Source organism: Sphaerodactylus townsendi, linkage group LG07 (genome assembly GCF_021028975.2).
Source record: "Sphaerodactylus townsendi isolate TG3544 linkage group LG07, MPM_Stown_v2.3, whole genome shotgun sequence".
Taxonomy (NCBI): Eukaryota; Metazoa; Chordata; class Lepidosauria; order Squamata; family Sphaerodactylidae; genus Sphaerodactylus; species Sphaerodactylus townsendi.
In genome coordinates, this window is record NC_059431.1 from 18,876,761 (window position 1) to 18,896,754 (window position 19,994).

At 47.4% G+C, this 19,994-nt stretch overlaps 1 protein-coding gene across 1 annotated transcript; it reads left to right on the forward strand.

Moving 5' to 3' along the window:
* The first annotated feature begins 1,157 nt into the window (after window positions 1-1,157).
* Window positions 1,158-19,606, forward strand: LOC125436724 (gastrin releasing peptide). The gene is given in 3 exon segments (XM_048503964.1): window positions 1,158-1,421; window positions 13,147-13,412; window positions 19,165-19,606. Coding segments are annotated over 3 exon segments (507 nt in total). The 5' UTR covers window positions 1,158-1,234; the 3' UTR covers window positions 19,219-19,606.
* Window positions 19,607-19,994: the final 388 nt, after the last annotated feature.

Here is a 19,994-nt window from a genome sequence, read left to right on the forward strand (position 1 = left end):
GAGGAACTGTATTAAAGGGTTGTGGCTTTAGGAAGGTTGAGAACCGCTGAGCTAGATTCAAGACCAGCTGCACTTCAGGTACCAACCAGATTTTAGGGACATCAGCTCTTGAGCATCAAAACTTGGGTCTCTAAGGTGCATTTGGTTGTAGTTCATCTACCCCAGACCAGCCCCATGGCTATCTTCCTGAAGCTATCCCCACTAAGGGAAACTGGTCCCTCCGCATGTTTTAATGTTGGACCTTGGAGGAATATTTGAACGCTAATTTTATACCTGGGATTCCCCCTCCCCAAATTGTGAAGCATTTCAAATTGCCCCTCGAGGTTGTCCAGAGGCTTGAGAGACCAGTAAGTGGTTCCCAGTATCCTGGGACGCAGAGGAGGAACTGGGGCTCCATACAGACCTGGGAACCATCTTGGGAGGGGGATATATCCCAAGAGCAGGTTTCCTGATGGTGATGATGGGGCACATTTAATTCCTCTTGAAAAGGGCAGTTCCTCCCAGACCCAGCCTCTTAATTCCCGCATGAGTGGTACGGGATCTGAAGGTGATGCTTATAACATGCCCTTTTACCTGTAAGCTCAGGTGAGCAATGGGGTCTCTCCGAGGCGGGGGGACAAAACCCAAGGCGAACCCCCCCCCCTTTTCTTAGGACTTCCAGGACTGAAGCCTGGCGTTGTGAATAGGTCCCGGAGCTAAACCGCTACCTCTCCCTGGCTCCCTTTCTGCCTAGACGACCCCCTCCCCTGCGTCCAATTCAGACAGGGGTGGGGGGCGAGTCTAGGTCTTTGCTCTTGACTACTCCCCCCCCCCTTCAGCCTCCATGGGGCTGTTTGGGTGCCGGCAGGATTCCCCCCACCTGGGACCACTTTTCCCGCGGAGAATGAGCGTTCCCTGTTGAACTGCTGCCTGCTGCAAAGTTGCGCAGCTGCTGGAGCGAAGAAAAGAGGCGGCGAGCCGTCCAGGGAACTGGGTCGGACTTACTTCCGAGTAAACACAGGCAGATGAGCGCTCGAGAGGCGGACGGGGGGGGGGCAGCAGGGGAGGGGGGCCGTCTCGCCCGCCCAGCAGCCAGTCAGCGCTCCTCCCCGCCTTGCCGGCGCCCCCTCGAGGGGAGGCGTCCGGGGGCTGACCTTTGCAACCCCCTCGCCCAGCCGGCGTATAAAGGCGGGCCAGCCGCGGCGGCGGAGGCATCGCCAGCTCAGTTCGCAGCTGCGCCCCGTCCCGTCGAGGCATGGCTCGCCCGCAGCTGCCTTCTCTGCTGCCCAAGCCCCGCGGGCTCTCCGGGCTCCTGGCCGCCCTCGCCTGGACCCTCCTGTTGGCCGGACGCTGCAGCACCGCCGCGCCTTTGCAGAGCAGCGAGGGGGCGGCCGCGCCCCCCATGGCCAAAATCTACCCCCGGGGCAGCCACTGGGCAGTCGGTGAGTGAGGGCGAAGGCGGAGAGAGGGCTCTGCCCCGGGGAGCCTGCAGTCGCCAAGGGAGAATGGAGGGATAGGGGAGGGGTCCGGGAGCGAGGACTTTCGAAAAGGGGGCTCTCCAATCATCAGGCTGAGTTGGGAAATTCCTGGAGAAGTTTTTTTTTTGGGGGGGGAGACCAGAGGTGGGGAGGACCCCCGGGAGGCGAGACAGCGTAGAGTTGACCCTCCAAAGCAGCTTTTTCTCCAGCGGAACTGATCTCTAGTCTGGAATCGGTTCTCATGCCGGGAGATCTCCCGGTGCCACCTGGAGTTTGGCAACCCCACCAATCATGCGAGGAGGGCCCGTGATCAGATGAATTCGCACCCGTGGTTATTATGCAAAGCACTTTTGGGAAGGGTATTACGGCCCCGATCCATATCTCTCCCCTCTCGCCTTGCTGCCTTTTGCTGCGCCCTCTGGAAAGGGGGGGGGGGGTCTGATCACGGATTTGCAGGGTCACGTGTGGTCAGTCTGGGGGTCCGCAGCATCCCTGCATTTCCTCTCAATGAAGCCTTTTCCTTCCTCTGAGAACCTGATCTGCTTCTCCAGAGCAGTCGCCAAGGGAGTGAGAGCCCCCATGGATACCCCACCCCCACCCCCCCTTCCCCAACCAAGTTCAACTTCATATGAGGACAACTGCTGTCTGAATACATTGCTTACCATACTCTGCGTCTCCCCTGACCAAGCCTGTCTTCACAACAACCCTGTGAGGTGGGTTAGATGGAAAACTTATGACAGGATCTAGGGCACGCTTCCCTCACACATTCCTCCTTACTAAAGGGGATGCAGAATTTATACACCGGCGGCAGCGCCATACCACCTTTCTAGCCCCCATGATGACTGAGGGTCTTGGAATTATGTCCCCCCCCCCACTGCAGCCCTGATGCTGTGACCATTAGCCCCCGTTGCCATCCATAGCTTCCCCCAGCTCCCTTCTGCCCCCTCCATTTCTATCAAACTGCTCCATTTCAGTGTGAGTGGGCCGGATCCTATTGTCCTGTTATGCTTTCTTGTTCTGAAAAAGAATAAATCGCTTGGGATTCATCTGTGTCTACTCTAAGGCAGGCACGGATGGTGCAAGTCCACAGAACAATTCCAAAACAGGAGGTAGCTTTAGGTTTACCAGAAGGGCACTAAATAGCATGTGCTGCCTTTTGAGTGTCGCCGGAATTCTTCATCAGGCTGGAGAGTTAGTACAAATCCAAAGGGGCGAGATGTCATGCGATCGAGCGGCTCCTAGCCTGAATGGGCTTTGAATTCATTTTATCAATGACTACTAGCCCTAGTAACTAAGAAGTACAAGGTGGACTGTTTCCTTCATCCTCTGCTTGTGGGGTTTTTTGGATGCATCTGGGTGGCCATGACATAGTGAGCAAGATTCGAGTCCAGTAGCATCTCAAAGACTAACAAGATTTCTAGGGAATAATATTTGGAGAATCGGCACTCCCATGGGCAGACCAGGGGAGTTTTGAGTCTTGAAAACTGGAAGCCTTTAAGGTGCTCCTAGTCTTGAATCTTGCTTTTTAACTGCAGACCAACACATTGAAAGTATACATAAGGCTGCCTGATGGGTCTATTAAGGTCAGTATTGCCCGCTTTGGCTGGCAGCTCCCTCTCAAAGTCTCAGGCAAAGTTCCTTCACATGGACTACAATTTGGTCCTTGTAGCTGAAATTGCCGAGGATTGAACCTGTGGCCCCTTATGTACCAAGCAGATGCTCTTACGTACCAAGCAGATGGAACCGGGTTTGATTCCCAGCTCTGCCACCTGAGCTGTGGAGGTTTATCTGGGGAATTCAGATTAGCCTGTGCACTCCCACACACACCAGCCGGGTGACCTTGGGCTAGTCACAGCTTCTCGGAGCTCTCTCAGCCCCACCTACCTCACAGGGGGTTTGTTGTGAGGGGGGAAGGGCAAGGAGATTGTAAGCCCCTTTGAGTCTCCTACAGGAGAGAAAGGGGGGATATAAATCCAAACTCTTCTTCTTCTCTGTCACCCAAGCCACAGCCCTGCCCCAGCACGCCGGACCAGATGGACCATCAGCCTGATTTGGCTGAACTTCTCTTTTAGGTTTTTTGGTAGCCATCAGTCACAGATACTTTTGATATCTGGTTGCAGGAAGCAACCCGGGAAAGGCTGTATATTCTCCTCTGAATCTTTTAACTGTAATATGAACTGGACTTGGTGCTTTTGTGTGTGTGTATTCTAGCTTAAGCTTTCACAGCCCATGAAAGTTGTGTGCGTGTAAAGTGCCATCAAGTCGCAGCTGATTTACAGCAACCCAATAGGGTTTTCAAGGCAAGAACCAAGCAGAGGTGGTTTGCCATTGCCTTCCACTGCGATTCCTTGGTGGCCTCCTATCCAAGTACTAATCAGAGCCAATCCTGATAGGATTTATTTATTTTATTCCAAATCCAAAACCTTTATTAGGCATAAAACCGGTGTGTGTCATGAATTCCAAATACAGTAAAAAGATCATTATTACACAATTTGCAGTACACAGAGTAAAAATGTAGCAACAGCTTCAGAGATTTCAGCATTAGAGTTATTTAGAAGCTTAGCCATTTTTACCTTATCAGAAAGGAGCATAAATCCTGTTGGTAGTACAGTTCTCAAATCAGTTCTGAAGTTGTTATATTTTGAACAGTGAAGCAGAATATGAGAAAGTGAATCAGTTGTATCAGGACAGAATCGACAGCAACGCTCATTTTGTGGGATATTAGAGAAGCGACCTTGGAGATGTACTGACGGAAAAGAGTTACACCTTGCTCTAGTCATGACCCATCTGCAATTATAATTAACAAGATGTTCCAGGTATATAGCAGGGCTAGATTGCTGAGGGATAATCCCAAAGAATATTGGAGAGCAAGAGCTTTGCGCTTTGCTCAGGAGAAATTGATATTCTTGATCAAATAACTTTTCTAATAAATGTTGCCCTGATTCCAAACAAAGAACACCATAGGGGACACAATGCGGGGTGCCACTTATTTTATTCATTAGTTAAATTTAGCATACTGCCCACCCCCAAAGGGCTCTGGGAGGTGCGCAATATACATATGAAAAAACTTTACAAACTAAAACCAGTAACTGACCTAAAAACCCATAAATCAAAAATAATACAAATGATAAAAAACAGGATAGTCTTTAATCTGTCTCAAAACTCCTTATCATTTTTTCTTTGCCTGCCCACGAGTGTGGAATTATTTGCCCGTGTTTCATTTATGCCCTTGAGATGGCTTGTGCAAAATGTCTATCACCCATGCAAGCGATTCCACTTTCCCTGAGCAGCGCTTACAGAAACAGAAATATTGTATGAACCAGGAAATTCTCAGGCTGGTTCACACATGTGAGTTTGTGGCTCTTTTCTTTCTGTAGCACTCTGGGCAGAGTACATCGGCATACCTTCCTCTGAGTTGCAATTGCAACAGTTCTTTGAGGCAGAACACCTAGAGTCAAATCGAGGAGCCCTTGGGAGACCAGCAAGATTTTGAGGGTAAAAGCTTTTGAGAGTCAACGCTCCCTTCATCTGATATCTGATGAAGAGAGCTTTGACTCTCGGAAGCTTATACCCAATAAACACTGTTGTTCTCTAAAATGCTGCTCGACTCAAATCTAACTGTTCTACTGCAGACAAAAGCAGCTACCCTCTAAAATTATCCGCTGACGTTGCCAAGGCTGATGAGGAGAGTGGACTGGCCCAAGGTCACCCTGCAAGCACAGCGGGGATTTGAACCTGGATTTCTCAGATCTTAGCCCGACACTTTAACCACCATAACAATCTGGTGTGGCGCATTCCCTCTGGGATCCTAGATCACCCAACGTAACCTTTGCATGCAAGGGGCTGTCCATGCAGATAGAAGAAGAAGAAGAGTTTTGGATTTATACCCCACCTGTCTCTCCTGTAAGGAGACTCAAGATGGCTTACAAGCTCCTTTCCCTTCCTCTCCCCACAACAGGCACCTTGTGAGGTAGGTGGGGCTGAGAGAGTTTTGAGAGAACTGTGACAAGCCCAAGGTCACCCAGCAGGAATGTAGGAGTGCGGAAACACATCTGGTTCACCAGATAAGCCTCTGCCACTCAGGTGAGGGAGTGGGGAATCAACCCCAGTTCTGCAAATTAGAATCCACATGCTCTTAACCACTACACCGTGCTGGCATTGTTGTGATTCTGGGGCATTGCTTTTGTGGCTTGATGTCAGTAAGTTTACCCATGCAGTTCCATACGCAGGCTCAGGTGGCAAGCGATATCAACCCTTAGACGTTGCCATCGGCAATCCCTTTGAATGGGATAGAGCTCTTTCCCTTTTGATACAATACCGGGGGTCGTGCCGACTGTCTGGGGATGAGGGATTGTGTGCTTTGCGCAGCGGCTGGTGGCAACATTTCCCTTCCCCACTATTAGTTATTTTCTTGAACCCAAAGTAGATGTTAGCTGGGGAGGCATATAATGTTGTCAGCATCCCTTAACCCAGGGGTAGGGAACCTGCAGCTCTCCAGATGTTCAGGAACTACAATTCCCATCAGCCCCTACCAGCATGGCCAATTGGCCATGCTGACAGAGGCTGATGGGAATTGTAGTTCCTGAACATCTGGAGAGCCGCAGGTTCCCTACCCCTGCCTTAACCCCTTTCCTGTTGGTTGAAAAAAAAAGCACTGTCTGTTTCTCCATTTGGAAGCATATTCGATCCACAGGGGCCTCTTGTTTATACTTCATTCTGTCTCTGCCTCTTTAAGATTCCTTTACAATGTCGTATAAATGGTTAGAGGGCCAGATTGGGATGTGGGAGACCCGGGTTCGAATCCCCCACTGGCATGGCTTTCTGGGTGACCTGCGGCCAGTTACAGCCTAATCTACTCCACAGGGTTGTTTTGAAGTTAAAATGGAGGAGGGGAAGGCAGCATAAGCCATTTTGAGTCGCCATTAGGGAGAAAGAGTGGGTGTAGATGAAATAAATAAAAAGTCACTGATGGGTTATTGCAGTACAAATGTGAACTGTGTTTCTCCAGTGTAAATCTGTTGAATTAAATGGCCTTAGACCAGTGTTTCCCAACCTTTTCGAGGTCAGGGTACCCTTGACCTCACTCTTCATATCTCACGGTACCCCTGCCGCCACCCACCACCTTCCCCTCCCATTGCCCCTGCTTAAGCCATTAATACCCCACCCTTCCCCTCCCAGGGTGAAGAGGAAGCCGCGACGGGGTGGAAGTGGTGGCTGCCGATGACTCTGTGGTAGGCCTCTGCCCCATGGGCCAACTCCATGTCCTTATGCTGGCAACCGATGGGAGACACCACAAGAATGAGCTGAGGACGGGTAGTTTTGCCGGGCACCCCTTGATATGTTTCGACGGCACCCCAGGGGAATTCCACGGAACCCTGGTTGAGAATGGCTGCCTTAGACTGTTGTATAATTGCATAGGATTGCGCTGTAGTATATCTGTTTAGGATTGCACTGCCTGTGTAGCCATTAAGGTCTCCCCTCTGTCAATCAGCTGTGAAAAGAGATCAAAATGAGTGGGACTGATCCTTTTTACTGGAGCCATATTGCCCAAACCCTTGAACCTGGTCGTCCCTGTTTAGTACTTGGATGGGGGTCCAAAGTTGCTATGCAGTGCCCAGCAATGACAAACCACTTTTGATAGCCTCTTGCCATGAAAACCCTTTGGGGTCACCGTAAATCAGCCACAACCTGATGACGCTTTACACACACATGATAACAAAGCGTTGGTGTCCTAAAAGCTAACACATTGAATTGTCCCGTTCACTTTCATAAACCAGAGAAGCCCTTTTCTTGGATGCAGCTTCTTAAGGCCAAGAACCTTACTACTGGAATAGTTAGGTAGCCCGGGCCGTCGCTCATGACCAACCCAACTGCCTCTCCATATTTTTAAAATCTTTTTTTAGAAGAAGAGTTTGGATTTATATCCCACTTTTGTCTCCTGTAAGGAGACTCAAGGTGGCTTACAAGCTCCTTTCCCTTCCTCTCCCACAACAGACACCTTGTGAGGTAGGCCGAGGGCCAGAGAGAGTTCTTGAAGAACTGTGGACTAGCCCAAAGGTCATCCCAGTAGGAGAATGTAGGAGTGTGGAAACTCCATCATGGTTCACCAGAATAAGCCCCTCTGCCACTCCAGCTGGAGGCAGTGATGGTGAATGTTATAGATTTTTTTTTACATAGGGTGGCTTCGGTGACTGAGGGCTTTCCGGCTGTTCCGTTCCACGCATTGTTTCAAGCAAGCTGGACATGTAATGGGAGGGGTTTGAACCTGAGAAACCCCCCCTTACCTACATCCCTGGCTGGAGGAGTGGGGAATCAAACCTGGTTCTCCATATTAGAATCCACCTGCTCTTAACCACTATACCGCGCTGTCTTTTACTGGTATGTCTTCCACTTAAGAGTAGCTAGTAATCTCTTCCCCGCACCTTAAAGAAGGTGTAATCCAAAGAAGTAAGCGGCCATTACTTTAAAAGTCCTTCGGCTTTTATGTCTGTTAACTCCATTAACCCAAATTGCACAAAACCCTTAACGTCAGGATAACTGGGTTCTTTGTCTCCTGTGGGTACAGACTGACGGAAGATGTGACATGGATTCATTACCTCTAGCAGCCCTCCACCCACCGTGAATGGGACATAGCGGTTATTCAAGCATCCCCATTCGAGTATAAACTTATGAGAGCAAAGTGGGGACTCAATCACTAATCTAATTTTAAAGATAAGGAAATGAAAACTCCAGTCTCTTTCCTAAGACTAGTTAGTGTCAGAGTGCCAGAGGGTATACTCTTACATCGTGGGAGTTAAAACATCAGTCTGGAGAGAATCTTTCCAGCCAAGCCGGGGCCAGGCTTTACATCTTCCGAGGAATGTGCACATGTAAGATTTGGGAGCAAAATTAGGTCGCCCCTCATGCAAGTGGCAATGCTGATTTCTTAACAGAAAAAAGAAACTTGGGTTGTATTTTCAAGAGTAACTCTATGCTTGTTCTAGAAGGCGTCCATGCAAAATCTTTGTATCTATATCTGCATGTAGGATCTTATTCTCATTGCAAACTGCATTAGTGTGACAAAGAGCATTTGGTACTGCAGGGAAAAAATATAAATTCCTTCTCATGGCCAACATTTTTTAAAAAAACTGGAGTATCCTAGGAAGAAATTATTAATGTAAAGGGGGACATGGAGGGGGGAAAGATAGTGGAAGAGAAGGAATGAGATACCACTGAGTCAGAAATAACATCTCCCTTTTTGATGCACGAGGGTGAGATGCACTTGCATTTGTGTCCTTGTATGTTTTCTTTGGTGGTAAACTTGGTTAGAAAAACAAACCCCACAAAATATTAGAACCAGGGGCATAGAACCAGGGGCATACAGTTGAAAAGCATGGGGGGGGAAGAATTAGGGACTAATAAAAGGAAACACTTCTTCCACGGCTTAAACATGTGATTGGTGTTTTGGATAATGTGCTGCTACAGGAGGTGGTGATGTTACTTAATCACGATGCTTGTGAAGTATTAAATGTTACTGCTGAAGGTAGTCTAAGCGGCTGTTTTATAAGTTTTAGTCAACTATGCTGGTTTTATGATTGTATTTATTATATGCTGTGCACTGCCCAAGATTCTTCTGGATGGAAGGATAAGGTATAGAAACTAAAGTATGTATGTATGTATGTATGTATGTATGTATGTATGTATGTATGTATGTATGTATGTATGTATGTATAACTAACTAACTAACTAACTAACTAACTAACTAACTAACTAACTAACTAACTAACTAACTAACTAACTAACTAACTAACTATAACCTGGATAGCTTCTTGGACAGATTTATGGAGGAGAAGTCGATCTATGGCTACCAATCTTGATCCTCCTTGATCTCAGATTGCAAATGCTCTTAGGGCAGACCAGGTGCTCAGCAGCAGCAGCAGCAGAAGGCCCTTGCTTTCACCTCCTGCCTGCATGTGAGGCTCCTTGGAAGGCACCTGGTGGAGCCCACCCTGGGTGAGTACTGCAGAGTGCTGGACTAGATGGACTCTGGTCTGATCCAGCAGGCTAGTTCTTATGTTCTTAGACGCATGTGAAGGGTGCACTTGAAACTTCAATATCCTGTCCAACCCAAACTTAGAAAGAAAAGCTTGTACCTATTTGCATGTATGCATAATTTATTTTGCTTGTCATGGAGAAATAGAAGAAGAAAAGGGAGAGTTTGGATTCATACCCTGCCTTTCTCTTCTAAAAAGGAGTCTCAAAGTGGCTTACAAACTCCTTCCCTTCCTCTTCCCTCAACAGACACCTTGGGAGGTAGGTGGGGCCGAGAGTTCTGAAAGAAAATCCCCCAGCAGGCTTCGTGTTGAGGATTGGGAAAACAAACCCAGTACACCAGATTTGAGTCTGCCACCCAGGTGGAGGAATGGGGAATCAAATCTCGTTCTCCACATCTGAGTCGGCTACAGTTAACCACTATACTTACTTTTTTTTAAAATGAATTTTGAACTTCAGAAAACTTGTTATACCTATTGTTGCAACTGAACCAGAGCATAAGCATAAGCATTTTATTGTCATTGTGCACTGCTTGAGAGAATTTACAGCAGCATTCCTCGATGCACACAATTTCAGACTCATACAATTTCAGACTCATGCAATTTCAGACTCATACATCATCATCCTCCACCATCCTACATAGCCCCAAATACATCAATATGGCTTGGCGGAGTTTAGCATAGCCACAGCTCTCTAGAGTAGAAGCTGTCTCTAAGCCTCTTGTCCCTAGTTCTGAGGGCCCTGTATCGTCTGCCAGATGGTAGCAGTTTAAAAAGAGAGTGTGTGCTGGGTGGGAGGCGGGTCCCTTAGAGATATTTTTTGGGCTTTATTTAGACTTGGGCATTATAGATTTCTTCCAAGGAGGGCAATGATAATCCCGCTTTATTGCGAGTATTGATCACCCTTTGGAGGCGCCTTCCTATTAGCCATATTGCAGCTGGAGAACCATACACAGATGCAGTAGAGTTAGGGCCGCTCTCCTATAGCACAGTAAAAGGACACCAGAAGTTTTCCATCTAGTTGTTGCTTCCTTAAAAAGTCTCAGAAGTACAGTGCTTTGCTGGGCTTTCTTAACCACAGCGGTAGTCTGTACTCCCCAGGTCATCCTCTTTAATCATAGCCAGGAATTTAAAACTAGCCACCCGCTCCACTTGATCTCCATTTTATAGTCAAGGGCTGGAATTTCTGAGCTATTCCTTCTATAGTCCACTATGAGCTCCTTTGTGCTGTTAGTGTTAAGAACCAGGTTATTTTCCCTGCTGCACCATGAAGCAGTCGGTCCACTTCATTCCGATAGGCAGACTCATCCCTCAGAGATGAGCCCACCACCCGTTGTGTCATCAGCAAATTTGATAATGAATTATTCACTATAGACAGTGTCATATGTATAAGGAGTGAACAGTAAAGGGGCTCAACCACACAGCCCTGTGGCGTTCCCCATTATTTAAGTAGAAGAACTGAAACCCGTTTCCAGTCCTAACCCTCTGGGAGCGATCCAGACAAAGTCCCTAATCCACAAAACAGATTGAATGTGAGAGTCCAAGATCCACAAGTTTTGTCACCAGTCTTTGGCGAGATTGTATTAAATCACGGAACTAAAGTCCATAAAGAGCGATGCGCACATAATTCCCCTGCTGTTCAGATCGTCAAAGCTGTGTGGAGGCTAATGGCAATAAGAAGGTCCTCCGTGGAATCTATTAGTCGATATGCGAACGATGTTTTATCAAATGTATCTGGAAGGCAAGAACTAATATGCCTATGGACCAGTTTTCAAACACTTCATGATGATGGGGTGAGTGCCACTGGTCTATAATCCTGAAGATTTTCAGCAGGAAATCGCTTTGTTAGTGGAACAATGGTGGAAAGCTTTCAAACAGATGGAATGGTGGACTGGGATAAAGATGCGATTAAAGATCCAGTAAAAACACCAACCAGTTGGTTAAGCATTCCTTTAACACCCGACCGAGAATACCATCGGTCCAGCAGCCTTCCTTGGATTCACAGCCCTCAAGGCGCACTCACCTCATGTTTCCTCCACAGTGAGGTGTGAGCTGCAATCACCTGGTGGCTGTGTGTCATCTCCTCTGATAGACCTGTTTCAAAGCGGGCAAAAAAGTGATTTAGCTCCTCCGCCAGAGAAGAATCCCCATCCACAGAAATGTCATTGTTTGGTTTATGGTTGGTAATTTGTTGAATTCCTGCCACCTGCCTCATGTTGTTATTATTAAAATAATCTTCAATTTTTCTCTTATAACTCTCATCTTGGCTTGTCGAATGCCTCTTAGCAGGACGGCTCGCGCACTATACTTTGCCTCATCACCAGATCTGAAAGCAATATTCCCTGTCATGCATAAATTAAGCTGAACCTCCTTGTCATCCGGGTTTATGGTTGGAGTAAATCGGATCTTGGCTTATACACAGTAAGAATGTCTGTGCAGTGGGTGATATAACTCAGGAACAGCAGTGGTATACTCCTCCAGATCTGGTTGGTAGAAAACATCCCAATTGTTGTCTCAAAACAATCTTGAAGTAGTTCAGAGCATCATCGAATGAGATTTTACAGTCTTTATTGGAAATAACACCGCCTCCCAAGTGGAATATATGCTGGTGCCAGAAACAGTGATAAATGGTCTGACTGACCCAAGTGTATTAACTGTATCACCTTGTAGGCATCCTTGATCAATTTATACACTTTATCCAATGTATTGGCTCCTCTAGTGGGGCACCTGACATGCTGGTAGAGGTGGGATCTAAGCGAGATTCTCCTCACAGGTTCCCAGGAGTAGGTTACTAATGATTTTGTGTGTGCGGGGAAGGAGGTTACTAATTGGTGATTTTTTGCCATGTGATTTTTTGCCTTAAGTTATGCCCCTCCTCCGGCTTCCTCAGCAGTGAGTGCAGAACTCTAAAGCAGTCTAGCAGGAGGTGCAACCGGGCAGTCGCGTGGGCAGCCTGCACCTACGTGCATTCGTTTCTCGCTCAAGGACCGGCACAGCAGCTGCATCCTTGCCACAGCCCAGCAATGTCCCGCCCCCGGAATGCCCAGCCACACACCCCGTTGTGCCCCGCCCCAGCCCCATTGGCACTACGCCACTGTTTGAATCCCACCACCATGGGAAGCTGTTACTAAAATTTTTGGATCCCACCACTGAACTGAACATCAGTATAAACATTCTAGTGCCAATTTAAAGAAAAGCCTTGTTGGCTAGGGTTGCCAGCTCTTTGGAGATTTGGGGAGGGGGGGAATGGTGCCTAATGAGAGGTACTGGGGGCAGGATGGACCTCAGAAGGGTATAATGCCATAGAACCCACCTTCTATAGCAGCCATGTTCTCCAGGAGAACTGATCTCTTTAACTTGGAGACCAATTCTAATTCTGGAAGTTCTCCAGCTACCACCTGGGGACTGGCAACCTTATTTGTTGGGCCAAGGGAGAGGAGTTGCCACTTCTAGGGGCTCAGGGCAGCAAACTATGGGGAAACCTATATGGAAGCCCCTGTTACTTCTGGACTTTCTCTGCAGCAATAAGAGGAAACGAGCAAATCCCACCCCTGTGTGGAAGCCACCTTAGATGCAACCCCGTCCAATTCAGCTGTCCATTGCTTAACATGAGGATCTTGGGGTTCATTTTCACGGCATTCTGCCTCTTGCTCTTACAGGACATTTCATGGGGAAAAAGAGCACCGGTGATTTTCCTTATATACTTGACGAGCAAAACAAGGTGCCCTTCTCTTTGCTGCTGGACGACGTCAGGCGGTTTGAGGAGGACCCGCGTTGGGAGGAGGCCGTGAAGAAGCTGCTTTTCGGCTTCTTGGAGCAATTTGAATGACAGCACAGAAGTTTAACTGCCCTCAGGGAAGAAATTGGGTTCTTTTCTTCCGCCAAGAACACCTGGGAGGCAGAGGATAACAGCAGTCTTAAGGATGTAAGTTTTCAGTTCGAAATGGCCTGGATGCGTGATTTATCTAATAGAGTGGTCCCCGACCTTTTTTCTCTTATGTACCCCTCGGCAACCCATTCCCCTAAAATTGTAACTCCATATTAGCAAACCCGTTATGTGATTATTTTTGCATACCCCCAAACACTCCGGCACATACTGTTGTGGGGGTACATGTATCCCAGGTTGGGATTCACTAATCTGTTTCTGTCCTGCCCTTTCACCAAAGACCTTACAGGGCATGGTTCTCCCTCTCACCACCTATGTGGTGTAGTGGTTAAGAGCAGGTGCACTCTAATATGGAGAACTGGGTTCGATTCCCACTCTGCCACTTGAGCTGTGGAGGCTTATCTGGTGAACCAGATTAGCTTGTGCACTCCAACACATGCCAGCTGGGTGACCTTAGGCTAGTCACAGTTCTTTGGAGCTCTCTCAGCCCCACCCATCTCACAGGGTGTTTGCTGTGAGGGGGAAGGGAAAAGGAGTTTGTAAGCTCCTTTGAGGCTCCTTACAATCCAAATCCAAACTACTCCTCCTCCTCCTTCTTTTCCTCCTCCTTCTCCTGTTTCTTTTCACTACAATCCTGTGAGGTAGATAGAGAGGGAATAACTAGTCCAAAGTCTCTGCTTCCTGTGAGGGGGATTTGAACTCTACCAGAGTCTTGTCCAAACTTCTAATCACAACATTACACTTAGACTTACTGTAACTGTATTGAGCAATCAAACATGATCATCTGCCAAACAGGTTTTGCTGTGGTTGGTAATGCCGTCCAGACATTCATCAAAAATATCTTTACCTCAGACTGTATAAGCCAGTTTAGGATTGATCAAGAAGCATGAGCCATACATTCAGAAGAAGAGAGAAGAGTTTGGATTTATATTCCACCTTTCTCTCCTGTAAGGAGACTCAAGGTGGCTTACAAGCTCCTTTCCCTTCCTCTCCCCATAACGGACACCTTGTGAGGTAGGTGGGGCTGAGAGAGTTCAGGGAGAGCTGTGCCCAAGGTCACCCAGCAGGAATGTAGGAGTGTGGAAACACATCTGGTTCACCAGATAAATCTCCGCCACTCAGGTGGAGGGGTGGGGAATCAAACCCGGATCTCCAGATTAGAATCCTCCTGCTCTCAACCACTCCACCAAGATAAGCAAACATCGCGATGGTCTTTGTTGGAGATGTCAAAGAGAGGTTGTTTTTTTCTTTCATATGTGGTGGACTTGCAAAAAAATCGAAGTTTATTTAAGGTTTTCTCCCTCACACTGTAGGGTTCTTGAACTATTCTCTCAGTTCTCTCTATAACTTTCGAACTAATATCTCTAGCACTTGACGAACTCCTGCCTGCTTGAATATTGTCTCCCTCCCCCACCTAACCCAGTTTAAAACCTCCCTGATCAGGCTTGTGAGCCTCCTAGAAAAAATGTTTCTACCTACAGTTGTGAGCTGCAGCCTGCCCCTTGCCAGTAGTCCGTCTTGATTTAACCTCAGACTATGGTCCAAGAAGCCAAAACGTTCCTGGTGGCACCACCTGCGAGGGCTGTTGTTCACCTCCACTGTTCTTCTTTCCCTCCCTGGGCCGCGTCCTTCAACCGGGAGTAGAAATGAAATGATAACCTGTGCATCCAGATCCTTCAACTTCCTTCCCAGAGCCTCACAATCCCTTGTGATGTCCTGAAAGCAACATCTCGCAGTGTCATGTGTTCCCAACTGAATCCAAAGGAAGGGATAATTGTCAGTGGGTTTGGCATGTCTTGTCATCCTCTATGTGGCTTCACAGATTTTTGTCCCAGGGAGACAGCACGCCTCTCATGACATCTTGTCAGCCTGCAAACCACTGCTTCTGTTTCCCTTAGCAAGGAGTCTTCTACAACTATCACGCATCGCCTCTGGAGTTTTGCTGGGGCCGCTCTATGGGCTGAACCCTTCTATCATTTGCACCTTCTCTGAGGATTGATTCTGTTGCTCATGTGCCTGTTCCTTATCTTCATTGACAAGGAAGAGAAGTTCAGATCAGATGTATTCTGTAGCTTCAAACTCACAGAATGAATTTATTCATCTGTTCTATGTGTCACATTCCTCCAATTGCCCAGCTCCTGTGTTTGAGACCTGCTGTCCTCCTCAGAGAACTCCCCTGAATCCACCCACCATTCTGTGGGTGCTAGAAAAAGTATCAGCAGATTCCAGTTCAACCAGCAGGAACCACGTTGGGGACACCTAAACAAGGATCTTTTCAAGCAAGGAGGCTGTGCATTATTAAGCAGTACAGTCCTAGGAGAGGGCTATACCATATGTCCCGCCTGAATTTTGGAATTGGCTCTTAAGACTGCATTTATGTCACTAAAGTGGAACGATGGTATCCAAAATAATGCTTCCCTGTTTGTCAGCTGCTTCGTCACCTTGGAAGGATATGGAAGCCCCATTTACACAAGGTGCCTGCCTGATCGCATTCCTTTTATACTAGTGTTCCTCTTCAGTTTGTTTAAGCTGGGGACAATCAGGGTGACCCTTTCTGACCATAGATTGCTGAGGAACATGGGAATAAACCATGGGCTAAGGAGTTAGAATTCTCCTTGGTGGTAGAAAGTGCGGTCAAGTCATAGCTGACTCATAGCGACCCCTGTAGGGTTTTCAAAGCAAGAGAAGCTTGGAGGTGGTTTTTGCCATTGCCTGCCTCTGAGAGAACTGTGAATAGCCCAAGGTCACCCAGCAGGCTTCATGTTGAAGAGTGGGGAATCGCATGTGATTCTTCAGATAGAGTCCACTGCTCTTAACCACAACACAACAATTGGTTCTTTACTCCTACGGCAATGGGTGAGAGTAAATCATCTTGAATCTGAATACCTCACGGTTGATTTCAAATAACCATTTGTAGGACGGGGGAAAGTTATAATCCAGGGGTTTTGTCAACTTTTTATTTCTAGAAAAACAATCTTGTACAAAAATGGCTTCCTCATGAGGACATTCAAGAGGAAATAGTAGAAAATAGGTGTTTTCTTTGGCAGGCTAATTTAAGTGGGAAAAGCTCATAGAAGATGGGGAGTTTGAAAAAGGTGCCACTATACAGGGCAGCGTCCAAGCATTGTTTCTGGGAGTCTGGATTGGACTTGAAACATATCCTGTATTCCACATTTGCAGTATCCAGAACTCAAAATTACTGCTTGCATTCTTAAAATTAAAAAGACTACGCCAATGGGGAGCCATAAGAAACCTTCAGGAGCAGCTATACCATCCCAAGAGCCAGCATAGTGTAGGTGGATTCTAATCTGGAGAACCGGGTTTGATTCCCCACTCCTCCACCTGAGCAGCAGAGACTTATCTGGTGAACCAGGTGTGTTTCTGCATTCCTACATTCCTGCTGGGTGACCTTGGGCTAGTCGCAGTTCTCTCTGAACTCTCTCAGCCCAACCTACCTCATGAGGTGTCTGTTGTGGGAAGAGGAAGGGCAAGGAGATTGTAAGCCCCTTTGAGTCTCCTTACAGGAGAGAAAGGTGGGGTATAAATCCAAACTCTTCTTCTCCTCCTCCTCCTCCCCTCCTCTCAGGCCCCTTCCACACGTGCAGAATAATGCACTTTCAATCCACTTTCAATGCACTTTGCAGCTGTGCGGAATAGCAGAATCCACTTGCAAACAGTGCATTATATCAACAGAGTAGAGCGGAGCTACCCACAGTAGACAAGGATATCTAGTAGTCCAACTGCCTACACTCAGCAGTCTGCCACCTTCTTGCAATAAGGTACTTCACACGAGATGTTCTTTCCACAGGAAGGCTTTACTTGATAGTTGCAGCTATACAAACATGCAGAGTGCTAAAGCGGCCTAGGCTAAGCCCTAACATAAATAAGAAGCCTAAAGACAGGTACAGAGTTCCATGCACAGCTTTTATAATATTCAAGCTAGCACTTTGCCCAGCAACAGCCTCTTGCACCAATCACGTTAAAGGTCGACTATCACAAGTTGCTCCAGACTTTCTGGCTCCGGCTCTGTTGCTGACCCAGCTATCTGCCACCTAGGAGATGAGCCCTCTTTTTTTCACAAACCATAACACATTATTCCGCCTGTGTGGAAGGGGCCTCAGTCTCACGGTTTCTTCCTTCTGCCACCCCTGTTCTCTCTCCTCCATGTCTGTCATTTGTTTCAGCCCCACCCCCATTACCCTCCTGGTCTCCTACCAGCTTCCACACCCTCTTCCACTGAATAAATGGGGCATTGGCACTCCCAGCCACCCTCCTGCTTCACCCCCCCCCCCCCACAACCCACAGAGGCGGCTGCAGCTCTCCCAGGAGCACAACGATTCTCCCAACTTCAGAGATCAGTTCTCTTTTAGGGTTGCCAGCTCCAGGTTGGGAAATTCTTGGATATTTGTTGGTGGTGCCTTGGGAGGGGGAGGTCGGGGAAGGAAGCAACTTCATCAGGGTACGATGCCGTACAGTTCGCCTCCAAAGCAGCTGTTTTCTGACTGCCGTCATCCGAAGTTCAGTTGTGATTCTGGGTGGTCTCCAGCCTTCACCTGGAGATTGGTATCCCCTGGAGGAAATGGCTGCTTTGGAGGTTGGAGTCAACAGTCTTACACCTTTCTGAGGTCCCTCCCCTCCTCAGACTCCACCTCTCAACCTGGAGTTGGCAACCTCTTTCCATCCCACCCAATGCTAACTTACCTTTAGCTGCCTCACTGTCTTAACTTTTCCACCTCCTCCCCCGCACCTTACATTAGTTTCATCTCCTTTTTATCCGCACAACAACCTTGTGTGGTTGGTTAGGCTGAAAATATGTGACTGGTCCAAAATCACCCAGTGGGCTTCCACAGCAGGTAGAGATTTGAAGCTGAGTCTCACAGATCCTGCTTGGAAGCTCTTACTACTACACCACACTGGCTTTCATGGGATGTGAACTGTTGAACAGTAGCTAGCAGCCAGGCCTAGCTGAGTCATGCAAGTCAGGTGATACACAAGGTATCCAGAGGTTGCTGCCTGGTCTAGGGGAGATCTTCCAGAATTACAACTGAACTCCAGATGACACATCTGTCCCCCAGGAGAAAATAACTGGAAAGGACCCTGTCCCTCTCTCTGACTTTTACTGACAGAAGGGGGCATGTAATCGGTGGTTGCCTAGCAATAGCCATTGAGGAAATCTGTTGCTTAAAGCTACAGGCACTCCTTTTATAATTCTGGCCTCTTAAAAACTCTGCTATGTATTTGTAAAAATTATTCTGCAAACCTGCCATGCCCATTCCCAGCTTCAGTCACCAGATTTAAGCATCCACAGATTCGCCAACTTCACTCTTATTTATTTATTATTTAAATTTGTAGGCCGCTCTGCCACAAGGGCTCGAGAGCTCACAACAAAACAAACAACAGAATTACATAAATACAAAAGACAAGCCTAAAACCATACTAAAAGCCCATTAACCGAGCAACAGTAACTAACTAGCAGTCCTATATTAGAAGAAAAGATTGTGATGATGATCTTTGCATCCCAGGTGGGCTCAATTCATGGCATTACTAAGACATACATATTTCTGTCACTCTCTCCCAACAGCTGACTTCTGGTTATCTGAGATGCTGAGACTTCTTTTACTACCCTCCTCAGTAATTAACAAGATAATTAATGTTCATTGAAGCAGCCAGTACTCGAAATGAAGCATTCGTGCAGAGTGGTGCTTTATGCATAAATATGTGTTGAACCACCTGGTGTTTTTTGTTCGAGACGTTTCTCTAAATATTATTCTCTTGGTGTTGTTTTAATCAGATGATGGATTATCTGCTGCAAGTGATGGAGAGGAAAGAAAGTTCTCCAAGCTGAAACAACCATTCCTGGGCACCGAAGGCGTAGAAGGATATCCTTAAGAGACTGTGGTTGCATAAGCATTTTCCTGTATATGATGGTTGATTCAAATAAAATCTTTTTGTGTTAATCAGATTTCTTTGATGCAAAATGACCCATTCACTTGTATTCCCAACAGTGACTTCCATTCTTTAATGGCTCAACCCCCCCCCCGCCCCCCGGCAACACACCTCTGGGCATCCTTTTTCCTCCTTTGAACTTCTTTGTGTAAATAACTGTCGATGAAGAGTCTTCCAGTCCTGGGATGGTCCTTCGCCATTTCTCTTTCTAGTCACTTCATCGTTTTATGTTGCAATAATTTAACATTTTCAACCTTCACAATAAATGTTTTAAAAAGAGAGAGAAACCCGGTGTTGGTTATTATGTCTCTGTGGTTCTGTGCAGTTTGCAAACGGGGGTAAAGGGCACGTTGCGTCCATGAACAACTGTGGTGTTAAAACACATCACCTAAATCACCATTGGATAACTGGGGCCCCTTCCGCGCAGCACAGGTAGACTGGATTGCAGTTGGGTTACAATAACCCGCACTCCTGTTTTCCCGTTTGCATGTCTCCATGCAGGCAGCGACCGGAGCCCACAGAAACAGTGCGGGTTGCTGGCGTCCCTTTGCACGGAAGCGCTGTCCCGCCCTGTTCCTTATCTCCCTTGCTGCACAATGGGGAAGCCTCCCCTCCTACAGGGAAGTGTGTGCCTGTGCGGACAAAAAAGCGCCTCAGTCCTGGCTGGGCTTCCCC